This window comes from Ochotona princeps, chromosome 4 (assembly GCF_030435755.1).
Source record: "Ochotona princeps isolate mOchPri1 chromosome 4, mOchPri1.hap1, whole genome shotgun sequence".
NCBI lineage: Eukaryota > Metazoa > Chordata > Mammalia > Lagomorpha > Ochotonidae > Ochotona > Ochotona princeps.
The window spans coordinates 12,858,953-12,884,528 of record NC_080835.1 but is presented as its reverse complement, the minus strand read 5'-3'; the positions used below and the strand labels follow the sequence as shown (position 1 = coordinate 12,884,528).

At 36.2% G+C, this 25,576-nt stretch overlaps 3 protein-coding genes across 3 annotated transcripts; all 3 read right to left on the bottom strand.

Moving 5' to 3' along the window:
* Positions 1–277: 277 nt before the first annotated feature.
* Positions 278–1,266, bottom strand: LOC131480055 (olfactory receptor 8J2-like). Its single transcript, XM_058662439.1, has one exon. The coding sequence runs from the start codon at positions 1,264–1,266 to the stop codon at positions 319–321; it is 948 nt and encodes a 315-aa protein (XP_058518422.1). The 3' UTR covers positions 278–318.
* Positions 1,267–7,376: 6,110 nt separating this feature from the next.
* LOC131479972 (olfactory receptor 8K3-like) lies at positions 7,377–8,321 on the bottom strand. Its single transcript, XM_058662251.1, has one exon. It carries the CDS (start codon positions 8,319–8,321, stop codon positions 7,377–7,379), a length of 945 nt encoding a protein of 314 aa, XP_058518234.1.
* Positions 8,322–20,546: 12,225 nt separating this feature from the next.
* On the bottom strand, positions 20,547–21,494 carry LOC101519027 (olfactory receptor 8J2-like). The gene has a single exon (XM_004585310.2). It carries the CDS (start codon positions 21,492–21,494, stop codon positions 20,547–20,549), a length of 948 nt encoding a protein of 315 aa, XP_004585367.2.
* Positions 21,495–25,576: the final 4,082 nt, after the last annotated feature.

Genomic DNA, 25,576 nt, shown 5'->3' with positions numbered 1-25,576 from the left:
GAGAAGATGATGTAGAACACCACTTACAAGGGGATAATCTAAGATCTTACAACCTCCAAATAAAGTTCTTGCCATACTTCTGATATCTGCAAATAGTTCTCTTCCTGTTCAGAAATTGTAAAGCAATTTGGACACTTGAAATTTATTTACAAAATGTAATGTGAATGATATTTTAAATTGAGTTTGTTAAATTAGGACACACACAAGAATTTTGCATTTAAAACTGATGTTTTCAATTACTTAATGACAATTCATAATAGAGCAGTGTTGGCATGATAACATGAAAGTTCTTTGGTGAAGATGATCATAGTTCTAAATTTACAGTAGTTTGAGGGAACGGCATGGGTTGTTCAGGAATCTCTTCAGGGCCTCCTTCACATCCTTGTTCCTCAGGCTGTAAATGACAGGGTTCAGCATGGGGATCACCAGTGTGTAGAAGACAGAGGCCATCTTGTCAGTGTCTAGTGAGTGGTTGGTCCTGGGCTGCAAGTACATGAAAAGGAGAGTGCCATAGAACACGGTGACGGCCACCATGTGAGAGGCACAGGTGGAAAAAGCCTTCCTTCGTCCTTCTGAGGAACGGATCCTCACAATGGCAAGGACAATGTTGGAGTAGGAGGCTAGAACCACCGTCATGGAGAAAAACAAGTTAATCCCTGAGAAGGTGAACACTGCTGTTTCTGGGATGTGGGTATCTGAACAGGACAAAGCCAAGAGAGGGACATCATCACAGTAAAAGTGGTTGATGACATTAGAGGAGCAGTAAGACACAGAGAACACACAGGGGGTGACTGTGAGTGCTGTGATCAGACTCTGCAAGTAGGTGAGGGAAACCAGTAGAAGGCAGATCTGCCGAGACACCACCACCATGTAGAGCAAGGGGTTGCAGATAGCCACGTAGCGGTCATAGGCCATTGCAGATAGCATGAAAATCTCTGCCACAATGAAAACTAAAAATCCTCCCAATTGGGCTGCGCACCCATAGTAAGAAATACTTTTGTTGGTAGACAAGTAGTTAACCAGCATTTTAGGGGCAATGACGGTAGAGTTGCCAAGATTAATGATGGCCAAATGTCGCAGGAAAAAGTACATGGGGGTTTGCAGGCGAGAGTCCACGCTGGTGAGGGTGATGATGCCCAGGTTCCCCAGTGCGGTCAGCCCGTAGATGAGCAGGAACACGAAGAAGAGGGGGATCTGCAGCTCTGGACGGTCTGAGACCCCCATGAGAATAAACTCAGCTACATGGGTGACATTCCATGATGCCATTTGTTTTGTTAGTTTATCTCTTTTGGAGGAAAAATGGAAAGCAGTTAAGGCATGATCAGATTATATTATGTCTGCTAGGTTTCAATTGTATTGCTTAAAATCAGTGTAAGTTTTATGAGAAACGTTTAAAATCTTCAGATCTTAGGCATGCTTTTACCATATCTTGTAATTTTAGATATAGCTGCTCTACTTCATTTTTTTCTTTAGTTACGTTGCATTATGTGACACAGTTTCATAGGCTCTGGGATTCCCCCAACCCCTCCCCGTGCCCTCCCCCCATGGTGGATTCCTCCACCTTGTTGTTGTATTACAGTCCAAATTAAGTCCAGATTCTTTCTTTGCAAACATATACCAAGCATAATGTCCAGCATCTTATTGTCCAGATAAATTCAGCTGTTTCTTGGGGAGACCATCTCTGGTCTAGTCACAGGATATGGCTGCTCTACTTCTGATCCAGTGTTTTGTTCATGTGTCTGAAAAAGCAGCAGATGATGGGCCAAGCATTTGGGACCCTGGAAGTTATGGAGATGGCCTAAATGGAGCTCCAGATTCCTAGGTTTACCTTGCCCAGCCCTGGTGGTGGTGGCCATTTGAGGGGTGAACCATTTTCTTGGCCTCCGCATGTTTCTTCTCCAGCCTGTACCTGGCGTCATTCATCCTTGTGTGTCCTTGTATTTCTTTGGAAAAGACTTTTTTTTCATATAATTATTCCTAGTAATTTTTGTCACACCTTTCCTTCTTATTTGCCCACAAACAGGCCTAGAGTTAATATCAGTTCCTTTGAATGTCATTTTGAACTCTTTCTGAGCTCGTTTCTTTTGCCACTTGAACTAGCTGTGACCTGAGGTACATCACATTTGACCTGGATGTACATAGCATTGTCTGTATTATTTTATTCCAACAGCCCTTCCTTTCATTCTATCTTATATCACTTCCTTTGAGTTATTTAAGGTCTATTGTTCAAATTTTATTACCTAACATTTTATTTGTTAAAGTTTGATTACATTTAATTTCTTTTTTAAAAATGCTGAGTTGAGGATAGTACAATTATTAACCAAATAACCCAGCTTGTAAGTCATGGTAATGATTTTGGAATAATATTTTTATTATTCTACTGGAGTTCTCTAATACATGTTTATACTGGTTTTCATTTCTTATGTCATGACCAATACTCAGCAATACACAGTTACTGAGAAGTCAGACATTGCTAGTAGTATGTCCTAAAGATTATGGCATTATGGTTCTAAGTGACTTTGTTTACATGGGTTGCTAGTTATATGATATTTATCAATTGCTTGTACCTTTAAATGATCAAATTAAAACAAACGTATATATTTTAACATAGAATAGTTTCAAGTGAATCCCAAATTAATGCTATGTATAAATACTGTTATTAACATGGTTTGAATGTTTTTACATTGGCTTCTTATTCATTTGCTTTAAGTCAGTTTACACACCTTGTCAGCAACCAGATCGTCACGCTTTCAGTGTTTGCTTCCATGATTCTGATACATTGAATAAATGTCTTCCTAGGAGCTGATGAGATTCACTAGACCAGCTGTTCTTTATCTTTAGTCTTAGACATTCAAACATAAACAGTACTGCTTCATTATAAGCAGGTTAACCTGACATGGAAAATTCTGGAACAGCACATTTTTAATGAAACTAATTCCAGTAGGTTAAGGAACTCATTGCATTATTTCTCATACTCAATGACATGACACGAAATTATCTTTCATTTTTGCAACACGGTCTAGGAACACCATTGCCAGCAACAGCAAGTACTAACTTTATAATAAAAGTTTGAGAATGAAGATGATCTGCAGGCATTTCATATTTATACCTATTTTTAATTCCTTCCTCCACTGAAATGTGACCAATGGCAAAGCTAGAGCTCTTTTCATCTTCAGTAAGTTAATGATGCTGAATTGAAGGTTTTGAAAAACACTTTCCGTTACTCCTTTAAATTTTCAGAATCTTGATTGAGTATATTCCCTGAATTAAATTTCCCAAACATGATTTCAGCTAATTATTGAGTAGAAATACTTTATAGTTCTAACAATGTTATAAATTCTCAGCAATTCTCAGCCAGGCACAATTCAGTCTGGTTTCCACATGATTGACATGGACCCCACTACGAAAGTCATCCCCTGCTGCCTTCCAGGGGACCCAGCACCAGAGGGGTATTATTAGAAGCCGAGTTGGGATGTGAACTTGGGAATCTAATGCAGCATTTTAACTGTTGAGGCCAATATCGATTGCCTAATGTTAACATTTTAGCATTTCATTTCATCTTTGGATGTGTCATAATTTGGATATGTACAATCACATAAATTAATCCTTGACTTCTGAGGTGAGTTTGAGAATGCTTTCAACTGTCCTCAAACTGTGGAGTTTGTCTCAAGGTTGTTAGTCATGCATTGTGTTGCAGCAAACACTAAATTTCAATCTATACTTTCAGTACCCACTAGCAAGACAGACTCAGTTCCTTACCATCAGGGAAGCTTTCTTGTGTGGGATTTTTCTTTCTGGTCATGCAAAAATCTATAAAGGAAACAACAGCACAACAAGATACCTCATCGTTAATGACTTCAAATACATTTGTAAACCTATTTTAGAAACTTGGAATTGGGTTGAGTGTTTGGTACAACATGTAAGACAACACTTATGACACCCATTTCCTATTTAAGATTTTTCTGAGTTCAAGTCTCCACTCTGCTTCTAATTGAGCTTTCTGCTACTGCATTACCCTGGGAAATAGCAGATGAAGATCAAGTACTTTGGACCCTGGCTTCTGTATGGTCCAGTTCCAGTTTTAGGCATTTGAGGAATAAAAAACAATGGAAGATTGCTTTCTCTGTATGTCTTTCAATTAAATAAAAATAAATAGGAACCTTTTTAAATGATTACCAGACACTTATGGAGCTTCTTGTCAAGTACGGTGTGTCCTCTAAGACACCCATAAATTGTATGGAAGATACAATTTATCTTTGTACATGGTTTCATGCCCTATAGTGACTATTAATTGTTCTATGTCAGGACATAAGCCATTTAATATTAATAGGCATATTGGACATTATCCTTATTCTCTCAGCATCATTCTACTTAGGATTCAACAGGTAGATATTTGAACCATTATTTCAGTTTTGAGTTTAATTTTGAAATGACACACCTTTAAAAAAACTTGAAGCGGGGAGTGAACCATCAGACGGAAGCTCTTCCTCTCTGTCTCTCCTCCTCTATGTATATCTGACTTTGTAATAAAAAATAAATCTTAAAAAAAATAAAAAGAAACTTGAAGCACACATTTGATTATAAATGAAGTATTTGGTACAACCTGCCTGCATGGAGTGATTGGCTGGCACCAGCCAGTAGGGTTGGTACATAAAGCATTCTGAGCAGCATTTTAACTGTTTGGTGTCCCTGGAGACCTTCCCTCTAGCCCATGATAATCTCGAAGCTCCAGTCCCTGAACATGGGAACTAAATTTCCCAAATAAACTTTTGATTCCTAAGGGAAACAGACAAAATTAGTGCTCATTAGTCAGGTCTCTGTTTAGTTTTTCAAAGCATATGTAAAACTTATTGCTGAATATTTGTAATGTTTTATATTTATTTTTGAATTATTTTAGTTGCGAGTCATGTAAATGCAAAATACACATTGCAGTAATACTCCCTTGTATGACTAGCTAAATTCTCAGGAAACAAAGGCTTTTGAGTCTAACTGATGAAATAAGTTAGTGAAAGAAATGAATAAATCCCATCTTAAATTTTAAAATAAGTGATATGTTTCTATTTTTTAATGTGGTAGTTGATATTTATCATGTTTAATTTTTTGCAATAGCAGTCACAGATGAAGTTCATTTACTAGAATATTCACTCTTAAAGTGAGAATAAAACCATTCCTTCTTTTTGATAATTCTTGTAAATTAAAAAAAAATAGATCCAATTGTACCAAATGATTCAGAAGTTCCTCTTCTGGGTATGTGGACAAAAAATTTATAAATAGGAAAATGGAGAGATATTATGAACTCACACAAACATTTAGATATTATTCACAATATCCAAGATGCAGAAGTAGCTTAAATGATCTTAGATTGATGAATAGATGGAAAAAAAAAGTGAGAGATATAAAAAACACTATCTCAAGGGATTAAAAAGACAAATTTATTCTGCTTCAAATGCTTTCAAAATTCAGGTTTGATTTTCTTTTTTCATAATATGTGGTTTGTGAACATATGAACCTTCTGTGCATGGATTTCATTTCTCACTCCCCAAATGAATTTAGCTTCTATTTATAATGTCCATGAAGCTTTTGTGGCAACTTCATTTCATTTCATCCATCCATCCATTCATTCATTCATTCATTTAAATTTATTCTATTTTTGTTTGAAAAGCAGATTTACAGTGAGAGAAGGAGAAATTAAGAGAACTCTTCTCTCTACTGATCCAAACTCGAATGTCTACAACCACTGAAGCTGAGCCAATCTGAAGCCAGCAGCTTCCTCTGTGGTTGTGTTGTGGCATACATTTGTTCCTCTTTATCTTCCCCTTCTTACCATCTTACACCTTTTCTGTCTTCATATTAAACTTGTGTTGTGTCACACACAGATTAAATTTTTTATTCACAGTCTTTTTAAATTGTCAGGATTGTTTTCTGTTTAAGGTTACATTGATGACATTTGAATCATCTTTCTGTTTGCTATTCTCCAGTCTACCTTATTATTCAAGAGTAGATCGACGGTATCATAGAAAATTATATGCTGAAATTGATGATTTATCCTCCTATTTTCCAGAAGTCTTGAAAGAATGCGAAAGAACTCAAATTTCTACACATTACATGGATTTCTAAAGTAGACTTCTACAAAGGAATCCTTTCTTGGAATAATTTTAGCATCACAACACAATAAAGAGATGGAATTTACTTGTATTTCCACATATATGGATGTCAGATTTGTTTGGCAATACTCGTAGAGAAACATGCTTCACCAGTTGCATCACCTTTAATCTTTTGCCAGTGTCAGTTGAGTATATTCCTAATTTTGTTATTGCTATAACATTGTTTGTTGTGTTTCTACTAGTAAAGCCATGAGAATTATCATTAGTTTTCCCTTGGTGATCTTATGCATGCTATTGCTACTGTGTCCAGCATTTTAAGCTAAATTTTCACTTGATTTTTGCTATTATATCAAGAAAATAGGTCATCTTTTCAAGATGATCATGCACTCAACAATGTTGAAAATTTCACTAATTTCTAAAATTTTATTTGATTAGCTGGTTAATTAATTGTTTTTTTTAACTTTGGACATTTTTCCATTTTGATGCATTTTCTCACATTTCCTCCTCACAATTCTTTAAAAAAACTGTTAGTATAAACAAAACCAATATTACGTATTTCATAGATGCAGTTCTAAGAAGATAAATTTTCCTCTTTTTCTTCTACCATCCTTAATCTCTCTCCTTCTTTCTTTTCTTTAATTTAAAAAATATATATAATTTTAATCAACTCTATAATCATAGGCTGATGTCACTACTAACCATAATATTTCACAAGCAAAGAACAGGAAAACCACACTTTCATAAATGTATCAATAAGGGCAAAATATTCTTATCACAAGACATCAATTTCATTTCTATATGTGTTTTGTATTATGTGTTTACTTCCACATTTTTATATGCATATATATATATATACAATATTTCCAATACATAATCAGAAGTCACCAGTTTCATATATCCATATGCCAGTGTAGTAGATACTGTAAATGTAAAATCATCAGTAAGACACAAGGAAAAAGACACCTTTTAGAAACACAGGTTGTCTAATATGAGAAAGGTTAAATGAGAGATTCATAGAAAAAAAAGGGTTCCTTCATTGTATCAGAGTCTTAGGCAACCGAGTACAGTGATTTAATTTTCAAGTACTTATGTTGAACATATGGACAAATGACAGTGAATCCAAAAAGATGATTTGAATTCAGTGATACTAAGGTTTCAAACCAGGAAAGTATTCTAGAGCTCATGGTTTTCCAACCCAGACCTTAATAAAGGCTTATAGCACAACACACAATTACCTATCACTTAACTTTTGTAATTACATTTTATACTGAACTAAAAAAAGTGACATTTGCATAGATTTTTCTGTAACCTATGCAGGGCACTTTTTACTTCTTTGTTCCTCAAACTGTATATCAAGGGGTTCAGCATGGGTATTATCAATGTGTAAAACACAGAAGCCATTTTATCAATATCAAAGGAGTGACTGGACTTGGGTTGCACATACATGAAGAACAGAGTTCCATATAATATAACCACCACCATCAGATGAGAGCCACAGGTAGAGAAGGCCTTGTGCCGGCCCTCTGCAGAGTTCATCCTGAGGATGGCCAGGAGGATCAGTGTGTAGGAAACAAGGACTATCAGAAGAGATGAAATCAGATTAAAAGCTGAAAATATCAATACTATCAACTCAACTTCACGTGTGCTTGAACATACCAAAGTCAGCAAGGGAAGACTGTCACAGTAGAAATGACTAACGACATTATAGCCACAGAAAGATGAAGTAAAAAGTTTTATGGTGGTTACCAGAGAGAGAGAGGTGCTGTAGAGATAGGGGAGTGCTACCAGAATCCAGCACACTCGTTGTGACATCATTACTGTGTAGAGCAGAGGGTTACAGATGGCCACATAACGGTCATAGGCCATGGCAGAAAGAAGAAAAAGTTCACTGATGATGAACATGATGAAGAAAGCTAGCTGTGTGGCACACCCGTTGTAGGAGATTGTGTTTTGATTAGCTATAAAATTTACTAGCATTTTTGGGCCTACAGCAGTTGAGTAACCAAGATCAATGAAAGCCAGATGTCTCAGAAAAAAATACATGGGCATTTGTAGCTTGTTGTCAATCGTGGTAAGAATGATCATGCCCAGGTTTCCCATCACTGAGGTCACATAGATGATGAGGAAGAGCCCGAAGAAGGGAGCCTGCAGCTCAGGGCGGTCTGTGATCCCCAGCAGAACAAACTCTGTGAGCTCTGTTAGATTCTGTTTATCCATCCTGGACTTCACGGGTACTTCCTGTGGAAGAAGCTATCAACACCATAAGCAATAATTTATAGGATAAATTGATTTTTTTCTGAAGCGAGTACTACAATCAGCTATAAAGGCTATTAAGGCATTTGTAATATTGATTGTTTTGTCATATACCATAGCTGTCATTGTAAAAACCTTCTATAATTCATTCAGTAATATATCTCAAGAAAAAATTTGACCAAGAGGTAGATATTATGATCAATAGTTAGGGATTGGTTTGCTGCAGATTTTTCTTCTTTTTGCGATGTCCATATCCCATGGTGGTGTGCCAAGCAAGTCACAGGGACTCTGCTTCTGACCTGGCTTTCTGCTAGTGCACCTGGGGAGGGATCAGGTTAGGGCTCAGGTGTGTTGGCCCCTGGCATTGGCACTGTGGGATGTAAATCTGAAATATCTCAAGGGTTTGTAAAGCAGAGTAATGTGAACTAAGGGTTGCTAGGTGCTACAACATTAACCTGAATTACTCAAATTTCAATCATTTCAGTATACACAGCACAAATAATTACTTGATTTAGGTAAGCCAATTAGACATGACAACGATGATAATGCAATATATTTATGATATTTTTATTCTTAAACTATGCTCATGCAATGTTTGCATCCTGAATGGTAACTGGAAGATGAAATTTTCCTAAACTCTATTTTCACAACTCTTCATTTTGATGCTTTTCAAAACAGAAGCTGTTTACTTTTGTGAAGATCGTAATCTATATTCTTACACTGAGCAAAACTGAGCATTACAATACTGCTGTTTATAACATGAAACAAAACCTTAATTGAAAATACTGTATAATGGAAACTAATATTTTCAAAATAATCATGTAGCCTACAGACTTGAATGCTAAAAGATGAAATGTTATTAACAAATTTAATAGTAAGAATCATATTAGAGTAATTGTATGAATAATGTAAGAGTATAGTCATAGATGAAGTATTTTTATTTATGAGCTTTTGTTTCAGAAAATCTATAAAACTAACTTAATAGTCAAAATTGAAATAATGAGGCTTTGGGTAAATTATGAAATAAAATGATCAAAATAAAATTTTAGAAGAGAAATTTTGTAACTTAATAGAATATATTGTAAGCATTTTACTTAATCTGTCTTGAACATGAAAATACTAAGAAATTATTGAAAATCTCATACCAACCCTAAATGCCTTGAAGTATTATGTTCCTGAATTGCACAATTCAATGGGAAATTGCGGTCATTCCAAAATTGGCCTGTGCTTTCCACATATTTCCACTGAAAATCTTACTAGATCATCTTTTAGATGTTTTTACTCAATTAATTGAATATCTATTTAGAAAATATGACACTCTTTAAAATCGGTTGAACTGCTAAATAAGCAGGATTTAAAAAACAGAATTACTGAGAAGATGAAACTTTAATCCCAAACCAAATGACTACATCAGAAGTGGGAAATAGTCACGTCACAAAACACTCAGCATTGCATAACACTTAGGTGCCTGATAGAGGTATATACTTACAGTGCAAAAATTCTACTCAGTTGAACTAAAGAAAATAAAAGCCCAAGGAATAGGATAAAATGAAGTGTTCAATTAATGCAAATGGAGGGCTGTCCCATATAGATCAGTAAGTTAACATCAATCAATCTTTAAAATTGGATGTACCGAACTGTAAATAAATTTCAAGAATAATGGGATAGAAATTAAAAGCTAATTATGGAGAATCTACTCCCTTCAGTAATCTATCCAAACTATTACCAAGATAAGAATTCAAATGAAAATATACACTCACTGGCAACAATCAATGAAGTAAAACAGCAACTTCTGAGGATATAATTGTCATGAAAATTGTTTTAGACACAGAAAGATGCTGCCTACAGAAGTTTGTGCAGGTGACATACCTCTTCAGCCCAACATCCTTTTGTTGTAATTTCACAGATTCCTAGAGCTTTTCTGGGACACTATGGAGTTTATAATCTTATTTTCCGCCCTGTAATACCAGTGCCTCCATAAACACTGGGAAGAAACAAGGAAGTTAAGAAACAAACCTAGGTTTTAATGACGAAGCACAGATTACAAGCCACTACCAAGAATGGGAATCCAAGCACAAGAACACTTCTGATTTCAAGTGAACTATCAATATCAAGTGAGATTTCCATAAAATGTTATTATAAGCTCAACTGAGAGAAGCAAGCTGGTCATACTGCGAGAACCTGGTGCTCCCACTAATGGAGTGGAAACACACAGAGAGACACACAAACAAACCAAAGGCCTTAGCAGAAATACAGACACATAAAATGTCTTCAAGCTACAAACACAACGATGGCCACCTCTACTTCTCTTGCAGTAGAGCTCTGTATCTCGTGAGCACTTATTCATTTTTCCATTTTTTTACTATGAAAAATATCCAACATTGTCTCACAGAAGAAATACAAACTGTAATGTAGAAACATTTATTTGTGAGCTATATAAAATTATTAAAAGTCTTTCCTAAAGAATTTCAGAACCATTCATAATTACAATATTGTAATCCAAAAAATGTGCTTCTTAAAAATCCTTTTAAATATCAAATTTAGCTTGTTGGAAAACATGTACTGTGTAGTATCCATGAGTTGGGGATGAAACTCCATTCCCCAGGCCACCATTATTTGCCTGTGATGATCCTTGTGAGGTTTTTAAAATTGTTTGCCTTCAGTGCAACTATACTTCTTCTAAATAACTAAAACAGTCTAATAGCCTGATGGCATGCATGGTTTGAATTTGTTCTTGCACCACAACAGATTCTTCCTCCTCCTCTTTCCCACCAATCCTCCAAAAATGTTTTTCCCTGTTCAATTCTGACATCTGCAATTTATAAAATGAAGACCAGATTATTTAGCTATATTAGGAAGGAATGAAGGCCAGAACCACATGGGTTCAATGTGTATGTCACATAATTTTAAAATGTGTATGAAGGGAAGTGCATATTATTTAAAACTATGCATGGATTTCACCCAATTAAAGCAAAATAAACTGGCCTATAATCCCAAGGTTTCTGCAAATTTCTTCAATTCTCCTCTTACTTGTCTCCCAGTTTCCTGAGCAGTGGGCATTGAAAGCAAATTCTGTGATCCCTGTTCAAGCCATGCAGACACAGGTTTGCTAACTGGCACTTCACCTATTGTGTTGTATTGTCTTTACTAATAATTGAGTCAGCCAATGAATGCACTTAGAGGAACACTGTATTAGAAGAAAATGGAAGGTAAAGCCTAGGAATAAAAAAAGTCTTCAATATGTGGCAAGTTCTCCAAAACTGAAAGCAGAAAATCTGCAAATGAGTAAGGTCTTTCCAAGAGTTGACTTTTCTGAGTTTTAGATTGTGCTGATTCTAACCTTGGTTTTTCTTAATTTGAGCCTCATCATCAATATGGAAACACATACAGATTTAATATATACAAACTACTAGGCTTAAGGACATTTTTATTCATTTGGTGTGGTAACAATATTAGCCTGAGTCAAAATGTCCACTCATTGATTGGAATTTACTGTGACATGTTATCGCTGTGCTAAGGTAACTAAGTCCCCATTTATTGCATTTGGGAAACCTCTAACTTGGTATTCATACATGACAGATTTTGTTTCTCCTGGAATGTTGGGAGTTTTGTGAATCATTACCTTTATTCTTTCCTGAGGGAGAAGTGTAGATGGCTAACAGGAACATTATCTCAAATAATTTCAATGTGCATTGGAATTAACTTATCAAGAGACAACATTCAACCAATATGGAAAGAAATCCATAGATAAAATGTAATTTCCCCTGACTTTCATGAAAACAAATCCTACAAAAGTTTTGCCAGTATCTCAAGCGCTCTTAAGTAAAGGCATTCTTGTTGGTTAGAGAAAGGTCTTACTGTCTATCCTGCATACTTATCAACTCTGCATTTTTTTTGTCTCACCTTCCTTCCTTGCTCATTTATGCTTTCTGGAATCAATTAGCAACTAAACTTCACATGAACAAGTTCTATTGCCAGGGGCTGCTCTAAGGGAAATTTATCTGTTACAGACCCAGAGTTGAAGTCTCAATTAGCTATGGCACCACTGAAATTGTCTCATGAAATCAGGAGAAAGAGTTACATTATTGAAACACTAGAAATATTATCAGAAAACCATCCATTTTTGAGGCATACACACTTAGCATTATGCTAATGATCCCCATGTGAGATTTAACATCATGATTTATATGGCATACTGCTTGGAATTTTCAATGACACTCTTAGTCTCCTTCAAAATGCTCATCGTTTAAAATCCCAGTGTAGTACAGAAATAAAAGCAAGTAGAAAGTGGGACTTTTACTGATTTTAAAGAGTGTAATAACAGCATTAGAAAGACATTATGGTTACAGAAAATGAAACCATTAAAAGAGAAAACTATTAAGACTAATACCAAGTCCATCATCAGCCACTATAAACATACCTACAGTTCAAATTTTAGAGAGGGCCAAGTAACTGCAGCAGTTAATCTAGGAATTAGGATGGCAGTGCCAGATACACACCTAAATGGAAACGACCTGTTGATCTCCTCTGCTTGCTAACTTGCACTCAGGAGCATTTATGAGTGCCTCTTCTCTAGAAGCATGCTCTGGGGAAGTGAAATGTAATTGATTGGTAATTCCCAAAGCAACTGAAAACAGGAGGCCATGTTACTAGTTGATTGTTAGTTATCCAGGGTGTCTTTGTTTTCCTTATAGAGGAAACATTCACTTACACACAGTTAATCTGCTTTGCTTTTACAATGTTATCAACCATAACCAAACCTCTATATTGAATATATGCTATATGTTGAATGCATATGCTAATCACTCAAACTATTGATGTGACTGCTTTTCTTATACTGCCTTCTGTCAGATCTTATGTCTGTGAATAGACATAAAGCTCTTTAAAATTGTCTAACTTCTGGGCCCGGCAGCGTGGCCTAGCGGCTAAAGTTCTCGCCTTGAACACCCCTGGATCCCATATGGGCGCCGGTTCTAATCCCGGCAGCTCCACTTCCCATACAGCTCCCTGCTTGTGGCCTGGGAAAGCAGTGGAGGACGGCCCAAAGCCTTGGGACCCTGCACCCGCGTGGGAGACCTGGAAGAGGTTCCAGGTTCCCGGCATCAGATTGGCACGTATCGGCCTGTTGCGGCTCACTTGGGGAGTGAGCCATCGGATGGAAGATCTTCCTCTCTCTCTCTCCTCCTCTCTGTATATCCGGCTTTCCAATAATAATAAAAAATCTTTAAAAAAAATTGTCTAACTTCAGAATGAATGTAAGTTATGCGTAGCTGTGTAACATTATAGTTTCTTTATTACAGCAAGTTGGAGAAAATTAATAATAAGCTAATTTCCAATCCCATGGAAGTCATTAGTTCAAATTCCCCAAGCCTACTTCAATTCTCATTTTTTTTTTTTTTTTTTTTTTTTGCACGTAGGTACCCCTTCTACAAGACTGGCATGTGTCTGTGTTAAAAAAGCTGATAAAAAGCATAGTATATGTTTTTACAGTTACTCTTATTTTGTTGAACATATATTTGTATGAGTGTTTTTACTCAGTCTATATTTTAAAACTATACGCATACACTAATTCCTTAGTGAAGTCTGTTCAGCAAAATTATTGCAGGGTATTAGCGTGTGCTAGTTCAATGATATTGGGCATGAGTCTTTGATTTCTACTTTGATTGTATTTCTAGGGATTAAGTCTTGAGGCTTCTGTTCTGTTCTGTTGTCCCATATATTTATTTTTATGCCAGTAACAGATTGTTTGTGTTGAAATAACCCTGGGTATAGGTCAGTTAAGCTGGTGTTGTGATGTCTTCAGCTATGTGTTTGTAACACAAGAGTAACCAAGATTGCTTTGGCTGCTGTGGGTCTTTCGTGTTTCCATATGAATTTAATAGTAGCTCTTTCTAGTTCTGTGATAGATGTCCTTGGGATTTTAATTGAGACTGCATTGAAATAATAAATTCACTTGTTTATACTAAAGTCATTTTGGTGATAATAATTTGCCGACCTCCAAACGTGAATAATATTTCTTGTTTGTTTCCATTGCAGATATCTTTCAAATTTTAGTTAAATGTATCTCAAGGAATTAAGTTTTATTCGTAGCTATTGTGAAGGGAACTGATTTTCACAAAAGTCAAACTTTATTGAGCTCCTCACAGTTCTCCTTGGATAAAAAATATTGTTGATATTTTTTTCTATGTATGTATTGACTTTATATCCTAGAAATTTTCTAAATTCTCTTACAAATTTCTACAGTACTAAGCAGAATTTTTGGTTCCCTTTGTATAAAAGATCATGTCATCTGGAAACTGGGGTTATTTAACTTGTTTCTTTCCCTGCTGTATACTTTTGATTTGTTCGTGATGCCTAATTGGTCTGGCATAAAAATCCCAGAAATATATTTATCCTGAATAACATCCATTATATTTCTTTTATGGGCATTTTTGTCTGGTCTAGGTCTTAGTAATCATGCTATTTTTCCCCATCATTTCCTTAACATGATTATCATATATATTAATTTACATGTGTTGAACATTATCTGCTTCTCTGCAATGATTCTCAGTTCATCCAAATGGATGAATTTTCAATGTGTTCATGGATTCATTCTGCTTGTATTTTGTTGTGTATTTTTACTTCTGTATTCATGAGGGATCTCTGTCTATGGATCACTTTCTGAGTGTTGTCTTTGTCTGGTATTAGAATTAAAGTAACACGGGACTCAAATGATTTTGGAAATGTTTTCCCCCATTTAACTTTTACAAATGCCTTCATAAGAATTGAAATTAGTTCTGCATTAAAAGTTTGATAGAAAATAGTAGTAAAGTCATCTAGTCTTGACTTGTTGGTTTTGTTAAAAGATTCCTTTTTAATAATTAAATCTCAGCCCTGATTATTGTTCTGTTGAGGTTTTGCACATCTCCATGGCTTACGTTTTGTAGATATCAGTACAGTTCTTCTGTGTTTTCCAGTGCTAGCATTTAGTTGATTGTAATAATTCTCAGTGGTATTTTTCATTCTGTGGCATCAGTTGGAACTACTTGTTTTGCATCTTTTATTAATTTGAGCCTCTCTTTTTTTCCTTTGTTAGTTGAGCTGATAGTTTATCAATCCTGCTTATTTTTTATATCTCCTTATTTCACAAATCCTTTGCAAATGTTTCTGATGTCTGATTTATTTCTTTAATTTGAGCTATTTCTTTTCTAGTAATTTATTTATTTGAAACACAGAGCTTCAAAGAGAGAGAAAGAGATGGAAAGAGAGAGAGAGATTCAATATGTTGTTTTATGCCAAGGTCGTGGCTGAAGTCAGGTAGCTGGAACTCCGTTCAGGTCTCCTCTGTTATGGTAGGTGCTCAAATGCTCAGCTGTCCCCTGTCTCTTCCCCAGGCAATTTAGTAAGGACTAGATTAACAATGCAGTACCAAAACTCAAATATGATATTGCATCTTAGGCAACAGTTAACTTGCTCTGCCACACTGCTGGCCTTCAAGAATTTGTCTCCTTATCTTTGGATTCCTTCTCGCCTGTTCTGTTCATATGTTGTTTATTCATCAATGTCTGTATATTTTCTTCTTTTTGGTTTATTTATTTGTAAGTGTTACCAAAAGTGAAGGAAAGGGGGAGAAACAGAACTCTTCTGTCTGTTGTTTCACTTCACAGATGGCCACAATCGCCAGTGATGGGCCGGGCTGAAGTCTGAATCCAGGAGCTTCATCTGGGTCTCCCATGCATTTGGATCCTGCTCCATTGTTTTTTGCTGGCCCATATTAGCAGGGAGCCAGTACAAGTCTTGCTTTGTTTAGGTACTATAGCATGTTGGGGTAGTGTTTGGTGTGTACCTGCGGGGCAGGATCTGGATCTGTAGAAGAGCAGGTTTGACCATCTGTTATGTTAACATATATTTTGATTTTATGCCATGTTACACAAAGTGTTGAAACCTTCAATCCTATGTCTGTGGGAAGAGAAAAAGCATTCCTCTCCATTGCCAGGTACCTATGAACCTGGATACAAGATTTCAGCCCCAGGTTGCAGGTGAGGGGCAGTACATCCCAGGAGAGGATCATTTGATTGAGAGGCAGGCATAAAGGATTACATGAGAGGGTGTGACTTCCAACTCATGCCCCTAAGCCTATCACATTTCTTTCACCCTGCAGAGACAACCACCTCTCAATTTTAAGAGTTGCTGAAGGATGGAGATTCATCTCACATAGCGCATATACTTCCTGCTGATTAAGGACTGAGGCTTTGCCTTGCCTGGGTTCAGGATGCGTCACCATCTCTTCTAAATGGTCCATTTCAATCGGAGAGAATTTCTAATCAGTGCTAATATCTGTGTCTCCCATACATTTCCCATTACTCTGATAACTTGCTGGATTCTTTTGCCTACTGGAGTAGGCATACTTTCTGTTTGTGCACATCTGAATATGTTCCTCTCCTTTGCAATAGTCTGTAAGGAGGTGACCCTAGACACTCTTCTCAGGGGCCATTTTGACCACTCTCCATGTAGCTCAGTGTCCCAGATGGGCTCGCTACAGTGGTGGGGACCTTAAGAACCCCTGCCTGGAAAGTTAAAACCAGTGGTAGCAATGAGTGCTCTCAGTCACTTTCTCCACACCTCTCCAAAGGAAAAAAAAAAAGAAAGAAAAGAAGAAAGCAAGCAAGGAAGAAAGGAGGAATGCAAGAAGAAAGGAAAGTGTGTATATTTACTACAGACTTGTTTTTGTTAATTTCCAGTCTCATTCCTTTGTGGTTAAAAAAAAAAAAAAAACACATGCTAAGATTTTTTTATTAATTTATTCAAATTTGTTTATCCCTTCATACATGATTTAGTCTAGAAAATGTTCTACGAATGATGAAAAGCATGTATGTTCTATAGTTATGAGATAAAACATTCTGTAAACATTTATCAGGTTATTTTGGCTCTATTGTTCATTACTAATTTTTTGTTTCATCCAGCCACTGTTGAGTTCTTCCACTATTATTGTACTGGGTTTATGTCTCCTTTTAAATGCAGCAATACATGTTTTTTATTACTTTGGAAGTTTCACATTTAACATAGTGTTGGATTAATATACATTTACTGTAGTCAAAACTTCTTGATGAATTAATCCATTAACAGTTACATAATACCTTGTTTTTTACTTTCAGCAGCTTGTTTCTTTTTTTTTAAGATTTATTTATTTTTATTACAAAGTCAGATATACAGAGAGGAATATCTTCAGTCCGATGATTCACTCCCCAAGTGATCTGCAATGGCTGGTGCTGCTCCAATCCGAAGTCGGGAACCAGGAACCTCCTCCAGGTCTACCACACGCAGGTGCAGGGTCCCAGTGCTCTGGGCCATCCTCGACTGCTTTCCCAGGCCACAAGCAGGGAGCTGGATGGGAAGTGGAGCTGCTGGGATTAGAACCAGTGCCCATATGGGAATCCCGAGGCATTCAAGCCAAGGACTTTAGCTGCTAGGCCGCGCTGCCGGGCCCCAGCTTGTGTCTTAAAGTCTAATTTGTCTGATATGAGAATAGTAATTCTTACTCACTTTTGATTTCCATTATAGGGAATACATTTTATATAATTTTACATTGTGTTTGTGGATATTTTTATTGATGCAACATGTATCTAGAAGGCAGAATACTGGTGGATCTTTTAGAAAGAATCACTGGGTCAACTGAGCCAGTCTAGACCTTTTACTTGGGGAAGTTGGTTCACTGACTCTTAATGTTGTTATTGGTGATGACTTGGTCTAGTCATTTTCATAAATATGTCTATTTTTTCTTTAAATTTCCTTATTCTGTTTAATGGGCTTTGTGACTTCACCTTTCTTAATATCAATTTCTTTTCTCTATTTCTGTATATAGTACATTTTTATTTATTTATAGATCTTGCTGTTATTGAAAAACTGCACTATTGCTTGTCCTGTACAGTCTTCACTTCAATTTATGAATTGCAGAGTTTGCTGATAACGCATTCTGGGTTGGCAGATTTTTCTTTTAGAACTTGGAATACAACTCTCCATTCTTCCTGTGATGTTGGTCAGTTAATGAAAGGTGCTGTAAAAGTGACCTGATGTTTTTCTCTTGCATATTTCATGACATTTTCCTAATGTTTAACTTTGCTTGTTTGATTATATCATGGTGAGCATCATTTCTAAGTATGACTTTTTTGGATTCCAAGAGCTTCCTGCACTTGGGTGTCCATACCTTTTTTTCCCAAACTGGAGATGCTTTCCACTGTTATTTCATTGAATAGGTTTTCTCTACCACTCTGCTTCTCCATTACTTCCGATAACAACACGAATTCTATATTTGGTTATTTGATGGTATCCCACAGATCACAAGTACTTTTAATTCTTTGTAAGTTCTCCTTTTACAATTTTCTTGTGACAGCTATTTTCAAGGTCTTGTCATCTAGATTAGATATTCCTTCTGCATCATCTACACTGCAGCTACATAGTTTCATTGCACTTTCTATTTGATTTATTAGGTCTTTATTTCTAATATTTCTGATTGGTTCCTTTTTAAAACTCAATCCCTTCACTAAATTTCTCATTCATGTTATTTACTGATTTCCGAAATTAATTCAACTGTTTCTCAACATCTTAGAGCACCTGAGAGACCATTCCTCTAGATTCTTCATATTGTTTTTGTCCATGCTTCTGTTTTTTTTTGTATTGGTTTTTTGCATATTGATATTGAAGGGATTTTGCTGTGTGTGTGTGTGTGTGTGTGTGTGTTTGCGTGTCCTTGGTTGTGTTTTTGGTTTGGAAGAGAACTTTATCTTTAGTTGTCATTAAATTCTGCATGAAGTGGAAAATTAAGTCTGACTATAATACAAGTTGAAAATATGCTATTATAAAAATCAGAAAATCAGGAGGAGGAGGAGAGAAGCGAGGTGGTTAGCATTACAGAATTAAAACTATACATGTGAATACATAAGTACCTGAAATTCTTTTCATATAAATTTAAAAGATAAGTTGATTCTTAGGCTGGAGTCTGATAATTTCTAGACTTACTTTATTTCATACATCTTTATCTCATATATCAGTCCTCTTTTTTCTTCCCTTTCTCCTAGTTCTGTTAGTAGCACTTTAAACATACAAAGATATGATGGTTTCCTGTCCAACACTGGTGCACTGAGCCAATACTCATACCCACTGACTACTGACTGATGGTAAATCGCCCCAGTTTATTTACAGCAAAAGACTTTTAGGGTCACCTGGGCATAAGGAAGAAGGGTTGGAGGCTGGATTTGATTTACATGATAAAGGCAAAAGAAGGTCTATCGGTGAATAATGTGCTCCTCTAACAGGCATGTCTCTGATTTGATATCTAAGTTGAGGATTAGGGAGTTCCTGGCCTGTGTAATACCATACCAACTGCTTCAGGACCTTTATCTGGAATTCCGGGAGCATTCTCACAGAATTATTTCTGGTTAGGGCTTTTCATCAGTGAAATTTCCTATTGTCTTAATTAATTGTCTTCCTACACATGATAACTCCCAATGTTTTCAATGGGCGGGCTTTGATATTTGTGATACTTTGAAGACAATGTGTGCTTTTGTCTTCCTGTGTTATAATGGATGAAAATACCAAAGGAAATTATGCTTGCTTACCTTCGGTTTTATGACAGATGGTTTACACAGAAGTTAATATGTGAAATGAGAAAATAAATTACATTTCTTTTCAAATAAGCACAAAATTTAGCTTTGTATGGATAAAAATGAAGGTTCCTCTTTTCTGAGATATATCCAATTTTGCCGCATTTACTTTGTTTTGTCTCACAGGCACAAAGAAGTTCAGTACCCATTTTTCTCCTAAAATTTATTTTTCTGTGATTTACATTTATATTTTCAAAATTTCATAGGTGTTGTGCTGCAGTCACTAAATATTCTAATATTTGAACAAAAGGGGAAAAGAAGGTAGTCTTAAGTACTTAAACTTACCCAAGAAAATAATGCTGATATACCTATACTACATGCATTTCTTTTCCTTGTTTAGAAATTACAAAATCATTTGGAAAATAATTTTTACTTGTATAAATACTTCTTCCAGTGTCATTATTTATTAATTATACACACCACTTTCCTTGCTTATGTAAGATAATTCTAAAAAGAACATTTTGCCACTGAAGCAGTTTCTAACCATTGTATGTCATTACTCTTGACAATGGAATTAGAATGAGATAAAATTCCTTAACTTAAGGTAAATTTACAGTAGTTTGAGGGAACGGCATGGGTTGTTCAGGAATCTCTTCAGGGCCTCCTTCACATCCTTGTTCCTCAGGCTGTAAATGACAGGGTTCAGCATGGGGATCACCAGCGTGTAGAAGACAGAGGCCATCTTGTCAGTGTCTAGTGAGTGGTTGGTCCTGGGCTGCAAGTACATGAAAAGGAGAGTGCCATAGAACACGGTGACGGCCACCATGTGAGAGGCACAGGTGGAAAAGGCCTTCCTTCGTCCTTCTGAGGAACGGATCCTCACAATGGCCAGGACAATGTTGGAGTAGGAGGCTAGAACCACCGTCATGGAGAAAAGCAAGTTAATCCCTGAGAAGGTGAACACTGCTGTTTCTGGGATGTGGGTATCTGAACAGGACAAAGCCAAGAGAGGGACATCATCACAGTAAAAGTGGTTGATGACATTAGAGGAGCAGTAAGACACAGAGAACACACAGGAGGTGACTGTGAGTGCTGTGATCAGACTCTGCAAGTAGGTGAGGGAAACCAGTAGAAGGCAGATCTGCCGAGACACCACCACCATGTAGAGCAAGGGGTTGCAGATAGCCACGTAGCGGTCATAGGCCATTGCAGATAGCATGAGAATCTCTGCCACAATAAAAAATGCAAATCCACCCTGTTGGGCTGCGCACCCATAGTAAGAAATACTTTTGTTGGTAGACAAGTAGTTAACCAGCATTTTAGGGGCAATGACGGTAGAGTTGCCAAGATTAATGATGGCCAAATGTCGCAGGAAAAAGTACATGGGGGTTTGCAGGCGAGAGTCCACGCTGGTGAGGGTGATGATGCCCAGGTTCCCCAGTGCGGTCAGCCCGTAGATGAGCAGGAACACGAAGAAGAGGGGGATCTGCAGCTCTGGACGGTCTGAGACCCCCATGAGAATAAACTCAGCTACATGGGTGAGATTCCCTGGAGCCATTAATGTCGCTTTCCTTTCTTATTTGACAAGATAGATTAGTGATAGATAAGAAAATTATTTTTCCTGTTTGGCACTCTATTTTTAAAATTTCATCTAAATGTGTTCAATTTTGATTTACAAACCATTGATAGTTTCATATCTTGACATATTTTTCTCCATCTTCACACAAACTTGGAAATACAAAATTCTTTGGAGCAGTTAGAACGGTGTCATCAAAGACAGATTTGTCCGTTGCCTGGAATAATTTATATTAAGTGAGTATATTTACAATCACTGTATATGGTATCCGTAATAACATGTAGTTTTACATGAATATGGATGTATAAATACTTATACAAATAAACATGTACATTTCCATGTGTAGATGCCTATGTTTGTGCTAATACATACATTCACAAAGAAATAAGTGAGCCTTCAAAACGTTGTGAAGTCAAGGTGACTGACCTCAGCTACTGTTCCTTCACTCTTGCAAGTCTACTGTCTGAAACATGCCCATCAGTAAATATTTTTGGGAATCGCTCTATTTCTGATGGAAACTTTTGGTGACCAGTGTTTTTTCTTATTAATGACTTCCACACCTTTTGCCTTGGGCACCCTGAATAGGCTGTCATTCGTTACTGACTTGCTTTTCACTGTGCAGCTCTGAATCCTGTCACCGCCATTTCCAGTTACTTCTAGCTTGCAGTGACTAATAGCTCCTCTATTATTTTTTTTTTTGTGGCAGTTCTTCCTTTCTTTCTCTTTCTAGATTTTACATCCTCTGCTTGAAGTTTTAGTCTCTTTCATTTTCTTCTCCATTTTATTACTTATTGTTTTTATTTGTTCAAGAATACCTTAATACACTTATGTATATGCTTTAATTGTTATGCGGGTATATTGGGAGAGTATTAGGTGTAATTATTTCACAAAGAATCTATGTACAGTATTGTGCTGAGAATTTTAGAATAACAATCTCATTATTCTACAGGAGTACTCTAGAAAATGTCTAAAATTATTTTATCTAATGTGAAATTCAATTTCAATGAAATAAATTTTCTAAAAGAATCTATATAAAATATTAGGTTCTTTGTGAGCTATGCTTATGTAGTCTTATTAGTCTAATTTGGTTTGTTTGTGATGTTTAACTGCCTGTTTCAGAAACGAATCATCATGATTTTACCAACTGTCTGTAGCATTGCATTTTGCAAAGTAAATGAGATAGCACATTTATACAAGTATCAATTTCTTTGTGCAAAACCTAATTCCAAATGGATACAAATAGGATATTATCTGCAGCTAATATTGCAAGCATAGTTTGAATAATTTCTCATTATGTTTTTTCATTTCAATCTCTATAACTACTTCTGCCTTACTGAGAACTTTTATAATTAAAATGATTATAAAAATTGAATTATAATTGTGTTTGTTACAGAACACATATATTCCACATACATTAGTTTTCAACTAAAAATAATATTTTATAGTTCTAACAATATAAATTCTCAGGACCTAAGTTTCAAAAGATATATATGCTTCAAGCCAATCAGTTTAACGTGTCATTTCACTTTCAGAAAAGTCACCATTCAGATAAGAAATAGCCACATAAATTAGGTCTTAAATGACATCTGACATGATTTCCTGTGACTCTACCATTGGTATCTCACTATTGAATGTGTGTTAGGTTTGTTAGGGACTGTTTGGGGGGGATAAACACTGAATCTCAGTGTGTGCTGTCATGACCCAAAAAGGATATAATCACAGTTCACACTCGAACAATTAACACCAGGGAATCTTGCTTGAATAATGTTTTTCTACAGCAGCCATTTACAATGCAAGAAACAGCAAGGGACTGGCATAGTAATGATTAATGACTAAATCCTCACCTTGCTTCCACTAAGATCTCATATGGGCACTGGTTCATATCTCAGCTGCTTCACTTCCCCTCCAGTCCCCTGGTCCTTGAGCTGACATGGGAGACCCAGAAGTGGCTCCTGGATCCTGGCCTCAGATGGGCTCAGTTCCGGCCTTTGTGGGCACTGAAGGAGTGAACCAGCGGATAGAAGATCTTTCTCTCTATATATCTCATTTTCAAATAATAAAATAAAATAAAATAGAACTTAATAATTACATAAATAAAATTTCACTGTGTTTAAGCAACTTTGCAAGCCTCTTTTGGAAACAGACTTATGTGTTTCCCAAACACTTCAGGAGCTCCCTGTGTGGAGTGTCCTGGGACAGTATGTATTATAGAGTGATTCTTTATTCTATATAAATACTAAAACAATCAAACTCATCAGCAAGGATATTGCTCATTCTTACAAAGTTTTTCCATTTGCCAATCTGTGGTTAGAAATTTTTGTCTCTTGGAAAAGCCCTCTCATTCCATCTGGAGTCCGTTTCAGCTGCATAGTTTTCAAAGACCCTTGGCCCTTCCATTTAGAGTGAGTGATAAAAAAGCTGTTTGCTATCACTTACCTGTGGGAGAGCTGTAAAAATCTACTCCTAAGACTGCTGCAGAGATCACCTTGGTGAGTTTTCCTTTATATTTCTGGATTCCCTGAAGATCTTCACACTAAAATAAGTTCCTAATCATAAGTTGTACATAGGAAATAACTTTGTCAACTAATTGATTCCCAAGAGAAATGAAAATAACTGGGATGATCATTAGCCAAGGGATTTTTAGGTCTTCATGTCCACAATGACGTTGACTCAGTGGCTTCATGAGGTTATTTTTAGAGATGTACCCTTAAACGCCATACTAGGTGGCTTCATGAGGTTATTTTTAGAGATGTACCCTTAAACGCCGTACTAGGTGGCTGGCACTGTTGGCATGAAGATGAAGTAGTCAACATTTGGATGTAATGGTCAGTTGACTAATTGTTAGTCTTGGTATGAGCATTGGGAATAGACTATGAGGCCATCATTACAGTATCATAACAACCAGATGCTATTGAATAAGTGTGAAATGTGAAAAATTAGAAAAGGACTCAGTAGTTATATATTTTTTCTAATTTTATTTAAAATAATCTGAATGTAAGCTACATTTTTTTCTCAAAAATAGAAACAAAAAACAGTTGCATCTTCCAATTGTACATTTGTAATAACATTTTGCGCTTTGACTATTGTGTAATTTTTTTCTACACATTTTGCAATTTTAGTGTAAAACTGATGTCTGAATAAATTATCATTGTAATGCAACTTTTAAACTAATTTTCAGGAAGCAGCAAACATTCAAAAAAATACTTTTAATTGACTGCAGGATGAAGTAAAGGAGTCAACAAGTTATTCACCCTAAATTCTACTCAAATAAGTTGTTTTCTATTCCTCCAAGTACCATATTCAAATTTAATGTGATTTTAAAGTTGAGAAAGAAATAGTGGCAACTTTTATAGCATTCTCTGGATGAGTCCCTCATTTTAGGATAGGAAAAAAAGTTGCTTTCCCCCCCCCTTGATACTTCTGTGCGTCAACAAACTAAAGTAAGAGCTATCATGGAATCCAGCAAACCCACTTCTGGATTTTTATCCAAAATACTTAAAATTCGATTCTGAGAAATATTGTGCAGTCCCATTTATATAGCCATATTATTCCATTGTTTATGATAACTAAGGTGCAGACACCATATAAATGATTGTACAAGGAGAACGGATAAAGTAAGTGTGAAGTATATATGAAGAGTGATGTCGTTTAGCCCTAAGAGAGGACAATATTCTGCAATAACGTGGCAAGAAAAATGAATTTTGTGACGATTATCCTTAGTGAAATGAGCCTGGCACAGTAAAATAAGTATTACATGATTCCACCTTTGTGGGCTATGGGAAATTCCCAAACACAGAGAAACGAAGTAGAAAGGTAGTTGTTAGGCATTTGGGGAAGGCAAAAATGAAGAGGTGTTAATGAAGAGGTGGAAATTTTTAGTAAAAGGGGAAGAATAAATTTTGACACTCTGGTGTACAATATACCCTGGTTAACAGCATTCTTTTGCTAGAAAAGTAAATCACTTGTTAACTGTTTGTTAAAATGATGAAGTAGCTACAGGGTCCAGTGTCTGTGGATCCTAGGTATACCATGCTAAGTGGAATGCACATGCATTAGTAGCTCAC